At 37.4% G+C, this 23144-nt stretch overlaps 1 protein-coding gene across 1 annotated transcript; it reads left to right on the top strand.

The window, feature by feature from the left end:
• The first annotated feature begins 205 nt into the window (after positions 1-205).
• GLO1 (glyoxalase I) lies at positions 206-19511 on the top strand. The gene is made up of 6 exons (XM_081294492.1): positions 206-402; positions 7622-7704; positions 10436-10576; positions 12103-12170; positions 12845-12934; positions 17672-19511. The coding sequence occupies exons 1-6, from the start codon at positions 322-324 to the stop codon at positions 17764-17766; spliced, it is 558 nt and encodes a 185-aa protein (XP_081150618.1). The 5' UTR covers positions 206-321; the 3' UTR covers positions 17767-19511.
• Positions 19512-23144: the final 3633 nt, after the last annotated feature.

The following is a 23144-nucleotide window of genomic DNA, read 5'->3' as shown; positions in this document are numbered from 1 at the left end:
GTCACTTGTAATACAATCGCTGCCTGCCAGCAGCAGATTTTCCCCCAACCCCCGCCTTAAGAGCGGGCCTCCATCCTGCGCACTGCACCTTGGGAGTTGTAGTCTCTAGGCACAGAGCCCTGTGGTCGGAGGCGCTGACTCACAGAGACCCAATCAGAAGATAGCCCACAGCTCTCCGCCCGGCGATTGGCTGAAGTCTGCGACCACCTCCCAGCGGCGCCGTCGCGCTGTCTCTAGCGGAGGCTGCATAGAGGCTGGGTAAGAGGGTGTTGGTGGCCTTCGGTTCCCTTGTTTCATCGTCGGTGATATTGCAGCGCAGCCATGGCAGAACCGCAGCCCGCGACCGGCCTCACTGACGAGGTCGCTCTCAGTTGCTGTTCCGACCCGGACCCTAGCACCAAGGTGGGCACTGGGCCTCCTCGCGCGTCCGGGCCCGGGGGAGCGGATCCCGGGACTCCGCAAGGCATTTGAACCCCATTCGGCCGGCCCTGCGCGGACGAGGCGTGTGCTGGGAAGAGGGATAATGGAGTCCAATCCCAGGGACCCTGAGATCGGCTAAGAACGGAGGGGATCCCTTACATCAGGTTGTTTCAAAAACCTGCAACCCTACTTCATTAACTTGTTTATTTTGGGACGGCATTTAGAAGCCAAGCCAAACGAGGGTCAGGTTCCTTGTCCATGGGTGTGACTGTCCCCCAAGTCAGTCGCCATGGCTGATAGAGGTGCAGTTTCAAACTTCTAGTCATAGGTTCAAAGGTGTGTCTATGCTTGTGGCTGCGATCATTTTCTGTAGTCACTCCCAACTCCAGCTTCACTCTCGTTTTACAGTTGTGACCCAGTGAGAAAAATGACCTGTTGCAGATTTATGCTTTCACTTACTTAACATACTATTCTGAGTCAGTGTAACTCACTCAGGTGTGGTGCGTCCTGCATTGCCAAGCTAGACACGTCATCTGCTTGGGAAATTTATTCCTGTGGTTATCAATGTCAGTAAATGTCTATGTGTTCATTTAATTGCATCACTTAAAAGTTTCTTGAAAAGTGAATATGGGGGGGGGCTGGGGTTGTGGCTCAGTGGTAGAACACTTGCCTCGCACATGTGAGGCACTTGGTTTGCTCCTCAGCACCACATAAATAAAGATATTGTGTCCATCTTCAACTAAAAAAAAAAAAAAATGAGAGGCTGGGATTGTGTCTCAGTGGTAGAGAGCTCACCTAGCACGGGCAGGACCCCGGTTGGATCCTCAGCACCACATAAAAATAAAGGCATTGTGTTGTGTCCATCTATACCTAAAAAATAAATATTAAAAAAAAGAAAAGAAAAAAAATTGAAAAAAAGTTAGTAAAAGAAGAATGAATATGGGCATTACGCAGATCTCTAAGAGAGGCCCATAGATTGCCAATTGTCCCTACTTGTCCTTTGCCTTCAGGGCAGTCACATACCTCTGATTACTAAAGCCTTTAACTAACTTTTGGTCCCCATGTAGGAAAAAAGTGTTAATCACTGCAAAATTAAGGGGGAAGGAAAAAAAAGTGTGTGTGTGTGTGTGTGTGTGTGTGTGTGTACCCTCTCAACACCCCCCTCACTTAACACCTAGTTATTTTATAATATAGATAGTTATTCCCAGATAACTGAGCATTTTATGTGCTGGGTTATTACAAATAAACACACACCAACAAACAGATTTAAGGGATGGTTTAGTACTGGGCTATTTAAAACAAAAAAATATTCCAGTGGCTGGAAGTCTAGCTCAGTGGTAGAGAGCATTCTAAGCATGCATGAGGCCTTGTGTGCAATCCTTGGCATAAATAAATAAATTCTGGGGAGTCTTTATAAATATATTAAATATGCTTCCTTGCATCTTAAGTTACACTCCTTATTAGCAAAATTTCTCTTGATGATTTGGAGTAATCATTTTTTTTTTTTTGATCAGTAACTTTTGGCCTTTGAAGTACGATGGACATAAAATGGAATACATTATACTAATACTAAAGTACTATAAGAAAAATGGAATACATAATATTTTTAAAATATTTTTTTTAGTCATAGATAGACACAATACCTTTATTTTATTTATTTGTTTTTATGTTGTGCTAAGGATTGAACCCAGTGTCTCACACATGCAAGACAAATGCTCTACCAACTGAGCCACAACCCCAGCCCTGAAATACATAATATTAATATTATTTGTATATATTAAGTGTGTGAAGCCTTGGGTTGGTGGCTTAAGTACATTACTTAATTTAGTCCTCATAACAGTCTTTATAGGAATGCATAATTATCTCCATTTAAAAAATATTTTTTAGTTGTAAACACATCTTTTATTTGTTTATTTATATGAGGTGCTGAGGATTGAACCCAGGGCCTCACACATGCCAGGCAAGTGCTATACCACAGAGCCACAACTCCAGCCCCTAATTATCTCCATTTTACAGAAGAGGAGACTTAGAGAAGTGTTGAGTAGCTTGTCCAGGAAAGAGCCCACATTCCCAACCCCTACCTTATCTGCTTCTGGAATACTGACTCAAGAAATAATTTTGGAATATTCCTTGAAGGAGGGGGGAAAAACCCTTAATAAATGCATTTTGGACAGACTAGGAGGATAGGCAAGGTGAGGTCTCCTCCCTTTACCAAACATACACCAATTCTAAAGTAAGATGGACCTGGGTGGGCATTCTAGGGGAAGGGAGCATTTTGGCAAGAATGTGGTAGGATGACAGATGCAATGCAGAGCATGTCCTAAAGAGTTAATTAAATATTTTTGGTTGAAATTCAGGCTATCCAGGCAACAGTGGAGAAGGCCAGTATGGTAGATTGGAGATAGAACATGAAGAGAACCTTGAATGTACATATAAGAGAGTTTGTGTAGGTAGGGAGAATGATCTAGGACTTTGTAGGGTAGGTTAGAAGGATCCAAATCTGGATGTGATGAGGTCATTTAAGCTCTTCCAGAAGGTGAGATAAGTAATGCAGGTCTGGTTTGGGAAGCAGAGAGCAGCAAGGGCAGAAAGTCAACTAGTTTAGTGAACATTTGCCACATCTTCATCTTGAAGGCACATCAAAGAATACACAGCTACACCACATCTTGATGGTCTTATTTGGCTTAAGAGGCCTAATTTCTCTTTGCAAATGGTGATCCCTAATGACCATTTTTAAATTATTTCCATCAGAGTGCTTTGATAGAATACACAATGTCTTCAATGTTGCAATTATGTCTTCAGTTGTACTACCAATGTCAACTTCACATCATTCTGTAGATATATCTCACACATACATGGCTCTCTCTCTCTCTCTCTATATATATATATATATATATATAATTATTATTTTTAATGTGTCTCATCTGATTGGTAGGGCGTGGTATCCAAGGAAATGTTCAGTGTTATTGACACTTGAACTGAGTTTTGTTAATTAAGGAGGTAACCAGGTAGAGTTGGATGCAGAGTAATGAACAGGAAGAAGAAAGAGGGACAATGGCAGGATAGATGGCTAACTGTTCTAGACTCAGTATATATAAAAACACAATGACATCAGTGAACTGAGGCAGAGAATGAAGTTTTAGGTAGTGGGAGTTGAAATATACAAAATACTCACTTGGGAGATGCAAAGAAAAATTGAGGACTCTTAATATGTTTCCTTGTTTTCTCACCTATAAAAATTTCTACTTGGCAATAGTGTATTTGTATTATATATTTATATTATACATATATATTTATATTTATTTATATACTATATATTATATTTTTTTGTCTTCAGGACCTTATGTGTGTTAAGCATATGCTCTGACGCTTATCCACACTCCAACCCAGTGTCATACTGGTATATTCATGTTGGTATATTAGACAAGTATGTAATTAAAATAAATACACATTTATTGGGGGGTACACCCATTTTTTAAGTGATAAGGTATGAAATTGTAAATGCTTGAGATAAAAGATGAGGTTAAAGACGTATACAATAACCATATATGCTGCTTTTACCCAAAGTGTTGAAAAACTACTGAAGGATTGATTTATTTTGGATGATGGGGTATTGGGTATTGAACACAGGGCTTTACACACTAGGCAAGTACCTATCACTGAGCTAGGTCCAGAAATGGGTTTTTCTTATAGAAGGATCACTCTGAATTGCATTTAAGTAAGCCTATATTGTCCAAGCAGGAACTTGTAAGTACCTGAGCAAGGTAATGGTCATTAGGGAGACCAGGAGGAGAAAGATTCCAAGAGAGATTAAGCAGACAGGTAAATAGAGTGCTTGGTTTGGGGAAGGAATGTTGAGGGAGGAATCAGGGAGAATTCAAGTGTCTGACTTGGGCTAACAAGGGGTAGTTGAGACGTTGACTCTTGGCAGTATAGGAAGAAGTGTTTGTTTGGGCTATAATGAATTTGATGTTCTAACCCAAGTGGAAATGATGAATAGGTGCAGGATGTGTAAGTTCATAGCTGAAGTTAGAGGTATGGGCTGGATAATACAGATTTGGGGAATCAATAGCAACAGTCAGTAGTGGAAACTCTGGGTGTTTGTTTTATAGTAACACAAGCGGCAAGACATATAGTAAGCAGAGTAGCTTGCTTTGGACCCAGTGTTATGCTAAGTACTTTCATGCATTATTCCCTTTACATTTCAGCTCAAACATAACAGCTAGAAACTGTAATGATCCTCATTCTAAAGATGTGGAAGCAGGTTCAAGGAAAGTATTGATTTACTCAAGGTTTCAGTTGTAAAGCCAGCATTTAACCATATTGCCTCTCAAAAATAATTCCTCTCACATTTGTGTATTTTTTTTCCTTTTCTTTGCATGAGAAATGAAAGACCTCATGATACTAAAGAAAAGCCCAATAATATTGGATGCAGCTTAGTGAGAAGTATATTATCTCATAGCTCTGTAGGTTAGAAGTTTGACATGGGTCATACTCGCTTAAACTGAAGGTATCGACAGGGCTGTGTTCCTTATTAGAGGCTCAAAAGAATCTGCTTCCAAACTCAGATTGTTCCCTGGATTCAATTCCTTTTCAGTAGTAGGGTAAGGTCCCGAGTTCCTTGTGGGCTATCAGTTGTTGGGGTGGGGATGGAAGAGATCTGTCTTTATTTCCTTCTGTCTGTACCCCTGCATCTCACAGTCAGCACCTGTAGGTCAGTGCCTCACCTTGGCATCTCTCTGGCTTCCCTTGCTGCCCGCCTCTCTTCTGCTGCCTTTTCATATGTCTCTTCTGTCTTTTCATACGTCTTGCTTTTTTTTTCATACGTCTTGCCTCTCTCCTCTGTTTTTAAGGTCTCATGTGATTACATGGAACCTATCTAGATAATCTAGGCCAATCTCCCTGTTTTAAAGCCAACTCACTAATAACCTTAATTCCATCTGCAAAGCTCTTGACAGTTAATGTTTGATAGAATAATCAGAGACCTCTTTAGGATTTAGTCTTTGCCTGCAACTCCCTGGCCAAGCACCAAGTCTAGCTGGGGAGGACAGCTTGCCCCTAGGAGGCCTGCCAAATAGACCCTTTGAACTCACCTCTGGTCTGGCCTGAAAAAGCACACAGATTTCTCTAGATTTGTCCTCCCCCAGCAAACATTGTAATTGACAGGGAAGCAGCAGTCACTCACATTACTGGGAGGGGGAGATGTTTTTGTATTGTTCTCGGTGCCTTGTTTTAATCTATGCTTAGACAACCATAAATTCTATTTTTGGTCTCTTAATTGCAGCCACAGAATGACTTTGTGGGTGTTTTTTGTGGCTGTGTGAGAAGGGAACTAAGGCCTAGCTAGTGCCCAGATACTGGGAGCCATTTTTCTCTTTCTCAACTGTACACTAACCGTGTGAGGCCTCTAGGAGGCCAGCTCCTGACTGAGAAAAGCAATCAGAATGCTTTGGAAACATGGAACCTCAGAGCCAGCTCACTTGTATGTGATTATACGCTATGAATAGAGAATTTAATTCTTATATTAATTTAAGGTTGGTTTTAATAAGATATAGTAGTTTTCAAGCTAGTTTTGTCTTAAATGAGAATTTTTTTAGTTGTAGATGGACACAATATCTTTTATTTATTTATTTATTTTTATGTGGTACTGAGGATCTAACCTAGGGCCTCACACGTGCTAGGCAAGCACTCTAACACTGAGCCACAACCTCAACTATAACACTTGTATTAAAAAAAAAAAAATTTGTAGTTGTAGGTAGACAGCATGCCTTTATGGTGCTAAGAATCTAACCCAATGTTACACACATGCTAGGCAAGCGTTCTGCCACTAAACTAAAGCCCCAGCCCCTACATTTGTATTTTATGTAATATGAGTTACAGGAGAGAGATGATGGTAACTGCAAAGAGAGTAGTGAGAGTTTTCAGACCCGTTTTGTTACATCCATAGGTACAGCAGAATAAAACTATTGGGGAACACTGACAAGGTTGACACATGGGCTTGGAAGGTACCTATGGTAAAAAGAGACCTGAACTTAGAATCGGGAGGCTGGAACAATTAATTTAATCATTTGGAATCAGCCTCGAATCTATAAAGCTGGGATGAGTTTTTACAAAGACAAACCCCTAAGCCAAATGTTACTGTTAATGCTAATAATGAAATCCATTTTGATATTTAAAAAAAACAATAAAAAATGCTAATAATGATCTTATTTCCATCAGTTTATATGCACTATCATTTTATCAGTCAAGCCTTCTATTTCCTGATGTGGAAATTATAGTTTCACAAAGGTGTTAGAGACAGTAGCTTTTTACCTTTTAGTTATTTTGGAGTATAGGGTCATGTGACTTTTTGCTAATTTATATAGTTACCTGTAAATGGTTCAGGAAACACATTTCTCATGCATTCACTCAACAAATATTATAGCAATTGTATTCTTTATTTCTAACATCAAATAAAGTCTTGGTTCAGGGGGCTGGGGATGTGGCTCAAGTGGTAGCGTGCTTGCCTGGCATGTGCATGGCGCTGGGTTCAATCCTCAGCACCATATACAAATAAAGATGTTGTATCCGCCAAAAACTAAAAAAAAATATTAAAAATTCTCTCTCTCTCTCTCTCTCTCTCTCTCTCTCTCTCTCTCTCTCTCTCTGTCTTAAAAAAAAAAAAAGTCTTGGTTCAGGTTGTGGAAAGGCAGCCTAGAATAAGGGTTGTAAATAGTTTCTTGGGGAGGTGGTCATAGAAAGCTCTGTGGTTTGGGGAAGGGTGGCCTACAGTAGTGTTTGCTTGTGATCACTGTGGGCACCTGGGATTCCATCCCTCTGAGGAACTGTGTGGAGCATGCCTCAGAATTGTCCCACCAAGGAGCAAGAAAGCCACATCTTTGCTATACCCTTGGTTGAGGGTAATCTTGGAGATACAAACTTCCTGGCACTTCAAGGCTACCACACTGGGACCTGCAACAAGAAAGCACTGCTGGGCGGAGCCACAGGAGCTTGTGGGTGATAGGAATGTTTCCAGGCAGTTTTCCTAGTAGACTGAAGGGACAAAGGTGTTTTCTTCTTTTTTTCTTTATTCCTTTCTCTCTTTCTTTCATTCATTGTATTACAATGGTGGACTGTCTGTATCTTGTTATAAAAAACACAATTAATGTTGGTAATGCATAGTAAAAATTAAAGGTTTTTAGTATATTCTGTTTTTCTTTAGGATTTTCTGTTGCAACAGACCATGCTGCGAATTAAGGATCCTAAGAAGTCATTGGATTTTTATACTAGAGTCCTTGGAATGACGTAAGACCATTTATTGGAACCTTATTGTTTAAATATATAGCTTTGCCAATATAGGTAATGCTTTCAGGTCCATTTAAAAATTGTAGTTTGTTTCAAAAGTAACAAAAGTTCTTTAGGTAAGGAGTCTGTAAGGAGGTCTGAATAAATGGGGTTTAGATTAACTTCCCTTTCTTTATTCCAGCCTGGCTTAGTGGCAACAAAAGGCACAAATACTTTCATTTTCTCCAAATTCTTTTCTCTTTGAGAGCTGCCTGCTAAATCCTTAATAATATTCAGTCCCTTTTTGATGTTCTGACCACTTTTAGCCTATTGTTAACTTCAGAAAACATATATATGAGGACATTTTACTCAGAAAACGAATGGTTTTACTTAAAATTGGCCCTCTTCCAATTTTATAGACTACATTCTATTTTACTGAACAAGTAAAAGCCACTGCTCTTTTAATCCTTAAAGCATATTTACTTATTTACACCAACCCTCCAGCTTTATTGTGGTATAATTGATAGTTTTATTTTTTTTTCCTTGATTTCTTTTTCCCCTAAGTAACATGAGTTTTTTGTTTATGATACTATAGATACATAAAGAATAAAATTAGGGCTGGGTTGTAGCTCAGTGGTAGAGCACTTGCCTAGCACATGTGAGGAACTGGGTTCAATCCTTAGCACCATGTAAAAATAAATAAACAACAAAAAAAAGGTATTGTGTCCATCTACAACTAAAAAAAAATTTATGAAAAGAATAAAATTAAATGATCTTTAATTTACTGCCTAGATGCTCTCCACCGACATTGAGAGAATAATTTAAGTAATACAGTAGGTTTGTTTAGAAAATCCAACCAGTTTAGAAAAACATAAGATGAAAAATGATAAGTTTCCTTCCCCCTGTCCTCCCTAAAGATAACTGGTCTTACAGTTTCTTTGATTTTGTCCGGCATGTGTTTATGGCATATTTAAAGGGCATAATGAACACAGATTTACTGGACACCTGCTATTTGCCAGGCACTTCTCCCATTATTTCCTCTAGTCTTTACAGTAGGTCTTTGAGCAGCTCATATCCCCATTTTTGCAGGTGAAAAAAGCAAAGCTTAAAGATGGAAGTTGCTGTCCCAAATCCCACAGTTGGCACATGGCAGAGCTGGAAATTGAATCTATGTCCAGTTGACTCCAGTGTTGACCTTATTTTTTTTAATGTTTTTTTTTAGTTCTCAATGGACCTTTATTTTATTTGTTTATTAATATGTGGTACTGAGAATCGAACCCAGTGCCTCACACATGCTAGGCAAATGCTATACCACTGAGCCACAACCCCAGCCCCAGCGTAGACCTTATTTTAAAAAGCCCCCAAGTAGGATGCAACTTGACAATGACCTAAAGATATCCTCCTCTGGGGAGAATCAAGTTGCAGCAGGTTCATTTGTTTCAGTTGCCAACTGATTGGCGGGTAAGGCTTGTGCACTTGACTTCAGGAGGTGCAAAGATAGTTTGTCATGATTAGACTGTTTGAGGTGTCTGATACTTTATTATAAGCATATTGGAGTAAATCTTACTTGTGGTAAGTCTGTAATGGATCTGATTGGACCAAGGTATGTACCTAGCAGTGATAATCAAATGAAAGATTTGGAGCAAAACTCTAGCAACTTTCCTTTTGATGTGCTTCAACCATCTGTACTTGTTGATTATGAACCAGGTCATCTTCGAGCATTTAATCCTCAGTAATTGAAAGAAAATGGCATTACATACATTCTCATTCTATTCTGCTCCTTGCAAAATAATCCTACATTCTTTAAACTCACTTTATAAGCTGTAACTTCAGTTATCTTTTTTAAAACCTCAGAATTCACTGTTTCTCTCATATCAAGTGTCTCCTTCCCCACTGACTTTTTCCTTTCATCCTACAAACATGCTTAAGCCTTCTAGAAGGATTGTTGCCCTGCTTTCTTGCCTCATGGAGAGACCATGCTTGCTGCTGTTTTACCTGCTCACCGCCCCTGTCTCTCCCAAGTCCAATGAGATGCAGCTTCTGCTCTACACTGTTGAAACTGCTCTCACAGGATCTTGCTGTATTTCTTGACCTTCTCTTAGTCTTACTTCTGTTTCACCCTTTTGCAGTATTTGCTACTGTTAGCTGCTTTATCTTATTGTTGATGTTCCCATCTTCTGTGATAATAATCTGTCATTTTTCCTTCTCTCATACCACCTGTCCTCAATTTTATTTCCTAGAAATTCTGGCATAATAAGAACTCACTAAATGTATATATTTAAATATCTATAGCGCATATTTGAAAGATTAGAGTAATGCATTGTATCGTTCACTAAAAAGAAACAAAATTATCTCTTTCCATTTATAAATGAGCACTACAATTCCAATTAAATTTCATTAAAATTGAAGACTGATGAATTACAAAAGTTTTCTTTTATTTTTGTATTTCCTTGATATTTACAGAGGGTGATGGTCCTTTCCTTGTTTATTTTGTTTTTGTGGTGCTGGGGATTGAGCCCAGGGTCTTGCACATGTTAGGCAAGCACTCTTCCACTGAGTTCCATCCCCAGCCCCAATTAGGTGTTTTTAAATAAGATTTTTTTTCCACTGATTTTTTTCTCTTGCTTTTTCCATTCAGATAGTTTTCCTATATACATAGTTCTTATTTATAGAACTTGAGTATTGGGTTATGTTGATTTTAGTATGAATAAACCTTTCCTTCATGAATTAGTCTTGTTTTATTTAATTTCAGGCTAATTCAAAAATTGGATTTTCCTACTATGAATTTTTCACTCTATTTCTTGGCTTATGAGGATAAAAATGACTTTCCTAAAGATAAAAATGAAAAAATGGCATGGGTATTCTCCAGAAAAGCTACACTTGAACTGACACAGTGAGTATATTTTTATCTTTCTATGTATTCTAGATTTTCTTAAGTTTTTTTCTTTTGTTACTTTTTTTTTTTTTTTTTGCTTATTTATCAGTTTAATTCAATTTGTTACAACATGTTTGAGTGTTTTTATATGGATCTTCCCGTCTGGTCTTTGTTTTATGGTATCGATAGGGTAAATGTCTTTCAGAGAATTTAAGACCCTGAAATAGTAAGATATTTGCCAAACTATAGTTAACTAATGTTTAGAGACTACAACTAAAATCATCCATCATTCAAAATTTTGTTCTTTTGTAGTTTTGCTGCATTTTTGATCCAGAAATGTTATATAATATATTTCCTTAAAAAGTCATCAAACCATTTTTGTAACAATTAACATTAAAATTTTAAGATAGTTTGCCAGGCCCTGTGGAACATGCCCGTAATTCCCACAATGAAGGAGGCTGAGGCAGGAGGATTGCAGGTTCAAGCACAGCCTCAGCAACCTAGTGAGGCCCTAAGCAACATAGCAAGACCATGTCTCAACATAAAAAATAAAACGGGTTGGGAGGTATTTTTTATAATTTCAACACTTAAAAAATGTAGGAAGAAGGGCTGGGGATATAATTCAGTTGGTAGAGTGCTTGCCTTGCATGTACAAGGCCCTGGGTTCAATCCCCAGCACTACACACACACACACATTAAAAAAAAAAAAAAAAAAACTAGAAAGAAAGAGGTATTCCCCCCCCTTTTTCCTTATTATTTTTTTAACTTTGTTTTTCTGTACTCTTTAACAACTGCCAAAAGAGCATTTGTTTTAAGATGTGTGATTTAATGTGTATCTGATTTAAAACAAAGTTTTTCTATCAGACAGGCCTAGATATGGGTCTTAAGCACTAACACTAATTCTATTGACCCTGAAAAATTCCCTAAAGTGGCAGGCTCATTTATAAAATGGAACTATTCAAATCTGGGCCATGGAGCTGTTTTGAGGGTTAAATGAAATATAAAGTGCTGAGGATAATAAATAATAGTTGTTGTTATTTTTGTTATTGTTCTTATTCAGATGCCTGATTTTAAAATCTTCTTAATCTAATTAAAATCATAAAATCATACTTTAATGATTACTCTCTGCAGTTGAAAATGTGATATTTGTAGTAGCAGGGGTTAGGTCAAGTATGTAGAGTAGCATATACACATGGCAAGAGTTTAAAGACAGGGATTTCTTCTCAGAATATCAATTCTATAACCTGGTGCAGTGGTACACGCATATAATTCCCTTGGGAAGCTGAGGCAGGAGGATTATAAGTTCAAGACCAGCCTCAGCAATTTAGTGAGGCCCTAAGCAACTTAGTAAGACCTGTCTCAAAATTAAAAAAAAAAAAAAAAGGGGGCTGGGGATGTGATTAAGCACCCCTGGGTTCAATCCCTCATACAAAAAAAATATATATATGTGTGTGTGTGTGTGTGTGTGTGTGTGTGTGTGTGTGTGTGTATAAAATCTTTTCTATAGAACAGAACTGTAAGTTATATTTTCCCTTCTTTTGTAGCAATTGGGGTACTGAAAATGATGAGGCTCAGAGTTACCACAATGGCAATTCAGACCCTCGGGGATTTGGTATGTTTGTCTGTTTATATGTAATGTGGATTTGTTGATTTTACATGAGATCCATACTTAAAATTATAGTAAACCTTAAACATCATGGCCTAATTAACAAATAAAATCAATTTATTAGAGGTATGTTTTATTTCCACAAATCTTATTTAGGAATTATATAATTTCACAGTAAATATACTCACAACAGTTTTACTTTTAAGTCTATATATTCTATTTTCAGTTGACTTTTTAATTAAAAAAAAAACTATGGTTATTAGAATCTCAATTTCTGTTAGTATGCACTTCCGTCTTGATTTAAAATTTGTCAATTCAGGATGACAGGATTACAGACTTCAGTTGGCTACTGTATAGTTAATGCCAACAACATACCTCCTAAGCATGATTCTTTTTTGTATAGATTATTCTTAACAGAACTATATGTGAGGTAGTATTGGTTTATTTTAAGTATCATATAATTTATAATTATTCTATTATACTCAGCTAGTCAGTCTACATTTGTTCTTTATGAGATTTTGAACCTAGTTGACTCAGTTTGCTTTCAAATGTTATGTTTTTGAAATACACAAGTTTCAGAAGCTACCATGGCACTTGGAGACCCTGGTATAATTATATCTTCCTTCTCTCTGTATTTTTCTTTTTTCTTTTTTTGGTGTGTGTGGGGGGTGTCATCTAAGGTCACATTGGAATTGCTGTTCCTGATGTATATGGAGCTTGTAAAAGATTTGAAGAACTGGGAGTTAAATTTGTGAAGAAACCTGATGATGGTGAGTCTTACTGATTTCATGCCTTTCTTTAATTAAATAATATTTATAAGCATCCACAGAGGGCACGGTTACAGTAAAATCCTTTTGGGGCTACAGGTAATGGAAGTTGACATCAGCCAACTTAAGGCAAGAAGGAAAATTATTAGAATACCTTGTTATCTTAGGGAAATGGAAGACAGGGTGGCTTTACAAGGGACTAGACACAGGATCTGGAGAGCTATCAAAAACCTAGGCTCGGGGATGTGGCTCAAGCGGTAGCTCGCTTGCCTGGCATGCGTGCGGCCAGGGTTCAATCCTCACCACCACGTACAAACAAAGATGTTGTGTCCACCGAAAACTAAGAAAATAAATATATATATATATATATAAAAAAAAAACCTAGGCTCTTTTTCCCACTCTATAACCCTATCACATTCTCTTTGGCCACCACCTTTCACTATCTCAGGGTTTAACTGGGGTCATCCAAAAATAAGTTTAAGCTGGGTGCAGTGGCACACACCTGTAATCCCAGCGGCGCAGGAGGCTGAGACAGGAGGAGAATTGCCAGTTCAAACTCATCCTCAGCAACTTAGTGAAGCCCTAAGCAAGGCAATGAGACCTTGTCTCTAAATAAAATACAAAATAGGGCTGGGGATGTGGTTCAGTGGTTAAGTTCCCTTGGGTTCAATCCCCAGTACCGCCCCCCCCCCCAAAAACAAAAATGAGTTTGTTTTATTTGATATTAACATAAAAATACCAGGTCTCTTTAGTTAATTATTATCTAGTATTTCTTTTTTAGTACTTTACAACCTTTGTATATACTTATATTTTAGGTATGTCTCTTGAAATAGTATTTATCTGGGTTTTGTTTGATTTGCATGTATTATGATTATTTTACTTGGGATCTGTTTCTGCCATCAAAATTTATTATTTTAAGTTAAAATGTTCATTATTTTATTTTAACCTTTTTTTAAAAATTAAAATATTTAACATCCATATCTCTTCCCCTATAAGAAAATAACGTATTCCCCTCAACCCCCATCATGTCACATTACATAGACTGGGATATTATTGATTCATATTTTCTTTTTCTTTGGTTGTGGTATTTTTAAAAATAGCATTAAATACATTAAGGTATTTTGAAAATCTTTTCTGCATATATCTCTTGTAGCATCTTTTGAATTTCTCTGTCCATATATATATGCATATATATTTTTTATATATATATCCCATATATATACTTTAGTTATAGATGGACACAATACCTTTATTTTATTTATTTATTTTTATGTGGTGCTGAGGATCAAACCCATATGTTAGGCAAGCACAGTACTACTGAGCTATAGTCTCAGCCCCTTTTGTCCCTTTTTGTGAGTACCTCAACCAAAACTGTTTTCCAAAGGTATTTGAGGCAAAACTTTTGAGACTTTGTATGCCCAAGAATCATTTTTTTATATGAATGACAGTTTTGTTGAAAATCCTAGGTTTGTTTTCTTTCAATCTTGAAATACTACTCCATTGCTGGTTTGCATAGTTTTACAGTTCAAAAATATACTGTCAATCTGTTTGGGTTTCTTTATATAGTGTATTCTGTGTTATTCTGGAAGTTTTTATATTCTTCATTACTATGCCTTCTTTCTAGAGATATTTCCTCAAACTGATATACCAGTTAACTAATTATTCCCCAAATGTATCTGTTCTGCTATTTAACTCAACTATTTTTTTTTTAAGAGAGAGAGAGAGAGGAGAGAGAGAGAGAATTTTTTTAATATATATTTTCCAGTTTTCGGCAGACACAACATCTTTGTTTGTATGTGGTGCTGAGGATCGAACCTGGGCCTCACGCATGCCACGCGAGCGCGCTACTGCTTGAGCCACATCCCCAGCCCTCAACTATTGTGTTTTTAATCTATTATTTTTTTGGGTTCCTTATTTTTGCTTGGATCCTTTAATATTTTCTTGTTCTTGTTTCATGTTGGTAATATTATTTCATATTGTCCATCAATTTTACATGTTTTAATAATTTTTGGTCCATATTGTCCTAATATTTCATCGTGTTGGGAGATAAGGTTTTGCTGAGTTGCTGAGGGCCTTACTAAAATGCTGAGACTGGCTTTGAACTTGCAATGTTCCTGCCTCATCCTCCTGTGCTGCTGGGATTATAGGCATGTGCCACCATGCCCAGCTATAATTTTATATAAAAAATAAAAAATAAATACACACACACACACATATACACATACATATATTCAATTGTTATGTTCTTTAAATTCTTGTTATTTTGACCTCTAAACTTACAAACACACACACACACACACACACACACCCCTACAGTTGTTTGCTATTTCAGTCCCTCGTATAGCGTGAATAGAAGAAGTCCTGTCCTTAACAACCTGAATGATGTTAAGAAAATGGGCAGGGTAAGCCAGGGCTGAAATTCCTCGGAACCTGGAAATGAGTCAAACTCTTTACATGCCCCACAACAACTCTTTCCAACTTTGTCCCTAAGGGAAAAGCAGTATTAGTAGGAAACCCTTCTGAGATTGTCATTCCCTACCCCTGGGCATGTGGAAGTGGGTAGGGAGATGAGGTAGTCCCTTTCTCAGGTCCTCATAAGCATAAGTTTTCTGTGCCATCCTTATTTAATCCTAAGACTGTTAACCAATGGTTTGAGCCCCTAAGTGTAAGGGCAGGTGCCGATGCCCCAGGTGCTGGGGGGAGCAAAAGCAAAACTCCTGCTTATTCACCCACAATTGTAATGTACTTCCTTCTGGTCTGACCCACAGAGACTAGGTTAAAATAGTCACTCTACCCCGCTTCCACCTGTTCTTCTCATCCATCCCCCCTGAAATCCTCACTTTTCCCCCCAATGTTTTCCATTTGTATCCTTTTGGGTTAGCCTTGGAGAAAACATCCAGGGAAAGGAGTCAAATCAATTCAGCATCTTGGTCCCAAAATAAATTTCTCAGGTTACATTTTTACATGTAAGCAAACAACTCTGACCTGTTAGCCTTTCCATCCCAGTTACGAATTTCTGGGAGAAAGAATCTGATTGTCATATTTATGTGACTCAAGTCTGTAGATATTTTTGGTTGTGTAGGTAGGACACACTATCTGCTCTCTTAAGCACCTTCCTATTTTCATCTTTAAAATAATGTGGGGCTGGTGCGTGCCTGTAATCCCAGCTGTTTAGGAGTCTGAGACAGGAGTATCATGAGTTCAAAGTCAGCCTCAGGAACTAAGCAAGGCCTTAAGTAACTCAGCAAGATCCTGACTCTAAAATAAAATACAAAAAAAAGTGCTTTGGATGGGTTCAGTGGTAAACACCCCTGGGTTCACTCCTGGGTACATAAAAATAAAAATAAATGGCACTTGCACAATGGTGCATACCTGTAATCCCAGCATTTTGGGAGGCTGAAGCAGGAGGATCACAATTTCAAAGCCAGCCTCAGCAACTTAGCAAGGACCTGAGCAACTTAGCAAGACCTTATCTCAAAAAGACAAACAAACAAACAAAAAAACAAGCTGGGGATGTGGCTCAGAAGTTAAGCACCTCTTGGTTCAATCCCTGGTACCCCAAAATAATACTAATATTATTATTATTTGTGACTGCTGAATTGGTATTATGAACTGTATCATGAAGATGAGGTAAACACTTGATACCTAACAGATGTTCAGTCCCATGGTTTATTTTAGGAGAGCTTGTTTTCAGCTGTGTGTGGAAAATAACATTTTAGTTATTATGAAAAACATAAATTTGGGCAACACTGACAAGATAGAATTTTTTCTATGCTATTGGGGATTAAACCCAGGAGTGCTCTACAACTGAGCTACATTAATAGCCCTTTTAATTTTTTTATTTTGAGGCAGGGTCTCACTAAGTTACCCAGGCTAGCTTCAAACTTTTGATCCTCCTGCCTCAGCCTCCTGAGTTGCTGGGATTACAGGTGGTCCAGCACAATATAGAATTTCTTTTAAAAAATAAATAATAGTTCACAAATTTACATATCATTCCTGTGCAGGGGCTATGCTAATCTCTATCATTCTAATTTTTAGTATATGTACTGCCAAAGTGAGCACACAATATAGATTTTTTTTTTTTTTTTTTTTTTTTGGTGCTGGGGATTGAACCCAGGGCCTTGTACATGTGAGGCAGGCACTCTACCTTCTGAGCTGTATCCTCATCCCCACATTATAGAATTTTTTAAAAGTATAAAACTACAGGGGCTGGGGCTGTAGCTCAGTGGTAGAATGTTTGCCTTGTAGGTGTGAGGCCCTGGGTTCGATTCTCAGCACCACATAAAAATAAATAAACAAATAAAGATATTGTGTTCATCTACAACTTAAAAAAAATTAAAACTACAAATATGGTTGTGGTTGTGGTTCAGTGGTAGAGCACTTGCCTAGCATGTATGAGGCACTGGGTTCGATTCTCAGCACCATATATAAATAAATAAAAACAAAGGTCCATTGACAACTAAATTTTTTTTTAAACCTACAGACAAAATAGTGTATTTTTAAATGTAAATTAAAATTTGAATTAATAAAACTATTTAAAAAAATTTTTTTTTAGTTGTCAGTGTACCTTTATTTATATGTGGTGCTGAGAATCGAACCCAGTGCCTCACACATGCTAGGCAAGCTCTCTACCACTGAACCACAACCCCAGCCTGATAAAACTATTTTTAATTTACAAGGCTTTTGTTTGTTTGATGGTTTTTTTGAGTTTTTCCAGTAATGAAAAATTTTAATTTACAGGTAAAATGAAAGGTCTGGCATTTATTCAAGATCCTGATGGTTACTGGATTGAAATTTTGAATCCAAACAAAATAGCAGCAACTATTAGTTCATGAGAATGCTCCTTTTAAGATGTCAGTGAAGATGGCGATAAGGAAGGAAACAATACGACTCAAGATATCAGATACCAGAAGCATCTAGAACTGATGGATCATTGTTCCAGTTCAAATTATTCTTTAGTCTATTTCACTTTCCTTTTTCAGCTGTGTTTTTCCACCTAAGTGATCATTCTAGTTTTAAAGTAGTGCTTTATCTTATGACCTTGAATGTAGTTCTGTAACTTTACTTTTTAGGCAATAATTATAACAATTCCCTTTAGAGGCTGCATTTGCTGCCTTCTGTCTCCTAAATATTACTTTTCTTCAGGTCTGCCTTTGAATCATCATCTTTTGAAAAAGAAACATTTATCATTTTTTTGTGGTGGTTATCTTCTGGGGTTTCAGTTCCTCAGAAATAACTTTTCACAATGGAAAGTAAAGAACACTGAACAAAAATGAATCTTCATGTGTACTTCAAACAGTATAAAGTGTTTATTTTACAAAAGAGAAGGTTCTCTTGAGAGCAATTCAGAATCATGCTGACAGGGATACTGATAGAAAAACTAATTTCTTTTTTATTTAAAATACTTTTAAGGATCAAGGACTAACCTCATTTATTTGGGATTGGGGAGGAGGGAGGGAATAGTATTTACTAGGTACCCATGCCTCAGACTAAGCTATAATATACTGTACATCACTTAATACTCTAGTATTAAGGCTAAAAATGTTTTAGTTAACATTTTTGCTGCTATGACTAAAAGACATGACAACAATTTTAGAGGAGGAAAAGTTTTATTTGGTGCTCATGGTTTCAGAGGTCTCAGTCCATAGATGACCAACTTCATTGCCCTGGGCTCAAGGTGAGATAGAACATCATGACCAAAAGGTGTGGAAGATGAAAGCAGCTCGGGCCGCAGTCAGGAAGCAGAGAGAGCTCTGCTCACCAGCAACAAAAGACAAACCCCAAAGGAACATCCCTTCCCTCTTCCAGCCACACCTTACCTGCCTACAGTTACCACCCAGTTAATCCATATCAGTGAATTATTAATACGCTGATTAGGTTAAGGCTCTACAGTCATTTCACCTCTAAACTTTCTTGCATTGTCTCACACATGAGCTTTTGGGGGACACCTCATATCTAAACCATAACACATGTAAAATATAATGAATTGAAGGCAATACGAATAGGCTCAAGTACTCAAGATCTCATTATTATTTTTACTATTTAGATTATGCCTCAAAATTCCTCACCATGCCTCCTGCACTAGTATCTTATTGTAAAACCTTCAGTGAGTTTGCACACTGTGCTCTTAACTCTTGGGCCTGAGTACCACAATGAGGGTGGAAGCTTAGAAGTCTATAAGACAGGCTACCCTACACACAATTACTCCTGCATGGGTGATACCCAACTCACAAGGAGTCTTCCCTACCCCATGGGCTTTATGCTTCTAGTAATCACATTATACTCACTGGTAGCATAACTTAGTTATCAGAAATCAGCTCTGTAGTCTTCCCTCCTATGATTGATGGTTTGCTAGATTTCAAAAAAATCATAGTGATTTTGAAAATGTCTTATGGCCCAGAGAATAAAAACATCCAGTTTGTGGTTTAGATTTTCTGTAGACTGTAGGGGAAGACCTTTGGATAGGCCATGCCAATTATTCTTGCACTGCTAGAAACACTTTATATTTCCTTTTTAGATGAAATGTAATTTGTATGAGCAATTTAAACAAATAGCTGAAATAAAATTTTAGATAAAACCATTTAATTTGTAAACTTCTTTCAATCAAGTTCTTTCTTCCAAAAGGCTATCCTTAGTACTGAAAGGATTTGAAATGGCTTGCAAGGTCATTCTGAACTGGGAGTAGTCACAATTGTATACAGCCTGTTAACCAGGTAGTTTGTATAGGTAAAGAAGGTGGGAATTACAAGAATAAAATCATAAAAAAGAAGGGTGGGAAGAGGAAAGGAAATAAGGAATAAAGGATTGTGGCAGAAAAGTACACAAAGAAGAAAAATCAGATATCAAAATGTGAGTCATAGAAACTTAAGAAAACCAGTTTCAGTGTTGAATGCTACAATTGTCAAATGGAAGCCCTCTTAGATTCATAAGTTCAATAACTTCAAACCTTATTTCCAGGAAAAGAAGATATCTCTACTTGCTAAATAAATCTTGCCAAAGACAGTTCTTGTTTATTTCCTAATTTCATTCCTATATGCATTAAAAAAATATTGTATAAGTAGGCCTTCCTAGGGATTAGAACAATTCACCTCCAAATTAACTTTCCTGACAAGAGGTGACAGGAAAAAGCAAACCAGAGGACAAGAAGTTTTCTTCTATGATTAGACAGTGGTACTGTGGCTTAAGGTCAGTGTGGAGTCATGGCCCATGAGCCCTACAGGGCTGAGGCTGGGATTCCATTATTATACAGGTGGTTTGAATATCGAGCTGATGGGTGAACAGTAATCATTTGTGGTCTCCCCACACAGTATTTTGACTAGGATTTGCTTAACACTGTGTTTTAGGTCATGCTGCTATAACAAAAATACCATAGACTAGAAGGCTTAAACAACAAACATTTATTTCTCACAGTTTAGGAGGCTGAGAGGTCCATGATAAAGCACCAGCAAGCCGACCCAGGGCTAGGTGAGGATCCCTTTCCTGGCTTGTAGATAGGCAACTTCTTGCTGTGTCTTCACACTGCCAAGAGAAATCATCTCTTATGTCTTTTAAAAGAACACTATTCCTAGGCTGAGGTTGTGGCTAGCCTAGACTGCGAGGGCCTGGGTTCGATCCTCAGCACCACATAAAAATAAATAAAATAAAGGTATTGTGTCAACTGCAACCAAAAAATATTTAAAAACAAGAACACTATTCCCTTTGGCTTGGGATGTGGAGGCAGGGGGATTATGAGTTCAAAGCCAGTCTCAGCAACCAGTGAGGCACTAAGCAACTCAGATTATGTCTCTAAAATAAAATGCAAAATAAGGCTGGGGATGTGGCTCAGTGGTTGAGTGCCCCTGAGTTCAATCCCCAGTAACAAAATACCATTCAAGAAGGCTCTGCCCTCATAGCCTAATTACCTCCCCAAAGCCCCAAAGAATTTGGGGGGAAGTTATGGATGAGATGATGCTTGTCAAGTTTCTCCAACAGTTATTCACCCATCCCCTTTCTGTACTCTTTGAAAGGAAGCCCACACGTATGGGGGAATTATACTTCAACTCCTTGAGAAGAAGAAATAGGGTTGTGTTGTTTTCTAAATTCAGTGGGACTTCCCAAGACTGTGCAGGCCATTGCTGGATGTCCAAAATTCCTGCTCCCAATTCACCAGAAACCAGTAGTGAAACCAACTGAAAATGTCCAAGTTTCCATAATAACCCCTAGGGGTCAGTACTGCCCTATTGAGAACCACTTATAGAAGATTTCCAATTCTGTGCGCGCGCTCTCTCTCTCTCTCAATATTTTTTAGTTGTAGGTGGACACAACACCTTTAGTTTTTACCTTTTATATTTTAACCCTTTATTTTTTTGTGGTGCTGAAGATCAAACCAGTGCCTCATGCATGCTAGGTGAGTGCTTTACCTCTGATTCACAACCCCAGCCCCCAATTCTGGTTTCTTTAAAGTGGAGCGTAAATTTAAAGCATTTACAAAGGATTCTGAGTGCAGAATCCATACTGTTATGCTTTCCTCCTGATTTACATATGATTTTCACATCTAACTCAGTAGCAATTTATATGAGCCATTTGCCTTGGAGAGTTCTATTAAATGTTCAACTTTCTTTTCATATGAACTTGTTTGAGGACTAGGAGTGTAGCTCAGTATTAGAGTGCTTGCTTAGCATATGTGGGGCCCTGGATTTGATCCCCAGCCCTGCAAATGGCGGGAAAAACCCTTAAATTCATTTTTAATGTTTTATATAACATCTCATTATATACTTAAAAAATTTTTTTAGTTGTAGTTGGACACAATACCTTTATTTAATTTATTTATTCATATGTGGTGCTGAGGTTTGAACCCAGGGCCTCTCACATGCTAGGTGAGTGCTCTACTGCTGAGCCCCAATCCCAGCCCCTAAATTATATACTTCTATAATGACAAAGATAACTGGATTGAATATGTTTGTATGGACACAGTTGACAACTCATCCACAAATCAGAGATGGAGCTATCCAGAGAGGACAACCAGTTACATTAACTCAGCCTTTCAATTCTCAGTTCTTTACTGAAGAAATGGTGAATCAGATTAGTAATTAGGTAAGTGGAAATTAATTGATAGAATTTATACTATAAATGCATAGGTTTGAGTCCCACAACATTAGCAAAGATTATAGAAGTTTTTTTTTTTTTTTTATGCCAATACCCAGGACTGCTGTAGAGGTAATGGAATAGGCACTTTCATAGACTTCAAACTGTTTACACATTTCATTTTGCAGTAGGTTTCAAGAGTTTAAAGATCAAAATGTCCAGATCCTTTTACTGGGTAAAACTGTGATATTCTGGGAATTCTATTTCCTAGAAAATAGTCAGATTTCAATTTCTAAAATATATACAATGTGTTGCTTGTGTTATTTTCTAGCAACAAAAAATTAGAAATAAAAGCCCCAAATGGAGAAATAGTTAACATTTATAGTACCCATAATAATAGAATATCATCTATTCTAACATGACTTAAGCACTCTGTGCTTGATTTAAACACTGTTTAAAGCTCTATTTAAACACCTGTGCCTTCAAAGAATACTTAAAAACAGCAGAATGCACCTGAGACAGTAAATGAAAAAAAAGCAGGATGTACACATTCTACCCTTAATCTCAGTGGCTCAGGAGGCTGAGGCAGGAGAATGTCAAGTTCAAAGCTAGCCTCAGCAATTTAGGGAGACCCTAAGCAACTTAGTGAGACCCTATAAGTAAAATATTTTTTAAAAGTGTTGGGGGTGTATCTCAGTGATTAAGCATCCCTGGCTTCAATCCCTGGTACCAAAAAAAAAAAAAAAAATACTTGGAGGGAAAATACCAAGTTGTTGTGGTTAACCCTAGCTGCTGAGATTACCAAAGATTTTATTTCTTTCCTGGTATTTTTCTGTATTTTCCAAATTCTTTAAAATGGTCAAGTATCATTTTTATAATCTGAAAAAATTGATAAGAAATATTGTTTAATATGCTAACATATTATTTACCTTTTGATTTAAATTAGATATTTTAACAAATATGCATTTTTTCTGCCACTCACATGTCTGTTCAGGATAATAATATTAAAAATTGGAAGATACATTCATATTAAGGTATTCAGAAACTCTTACAAGACTTACAATTCTCATGACCAAGTTCAATTGACATTCAAAATTTGTTTAATCATTTAAACATAATGTTTAAGTATTACAAAAGTTGAATGAAACAT

Source organism: Spermophilus citellus, assembly GCF_964194105.1.
Source record: "Spermophilus citellus genome assembly, chromosome: 5".
Taxonomy (NCBI): domain Eukaryota; kingdom Metazoa; phylum Chordata; class Mammalia; order Rodentia; family Sciuridae; genus Spermophilus; species Spermophilus citellus.
Note: the sequence above shows the minus strand (reverse complement) of the source record. Positions and strands in the feature narration are given on the sequence as shown.

Excerpts from the sequence above, each read along its gene's own strand:
- GLO1 (XM_081294492.1), top strand. The coding sequence starts at position 322 with ATGGCAGAACCGCAGCCCGCGACCGGCCTCACTGACGAGGTCGCTCTC. Across the intron at positions 12,171-12,844 it reads TTCAGACCCTCGGGGATTTG|GTCACATTGGAATTGCTGTT; the intron begins GTATGTTTGTCT and ends GTGTCATCTAAG. Across the intron at positions 12,935-17,671 it reads TGTGAAGAAACCTGATGATG|GTAAAATGAAAGGTCTGGCA; the intron begins GTGAGTCTTACT and ends TTTAATTTACAG.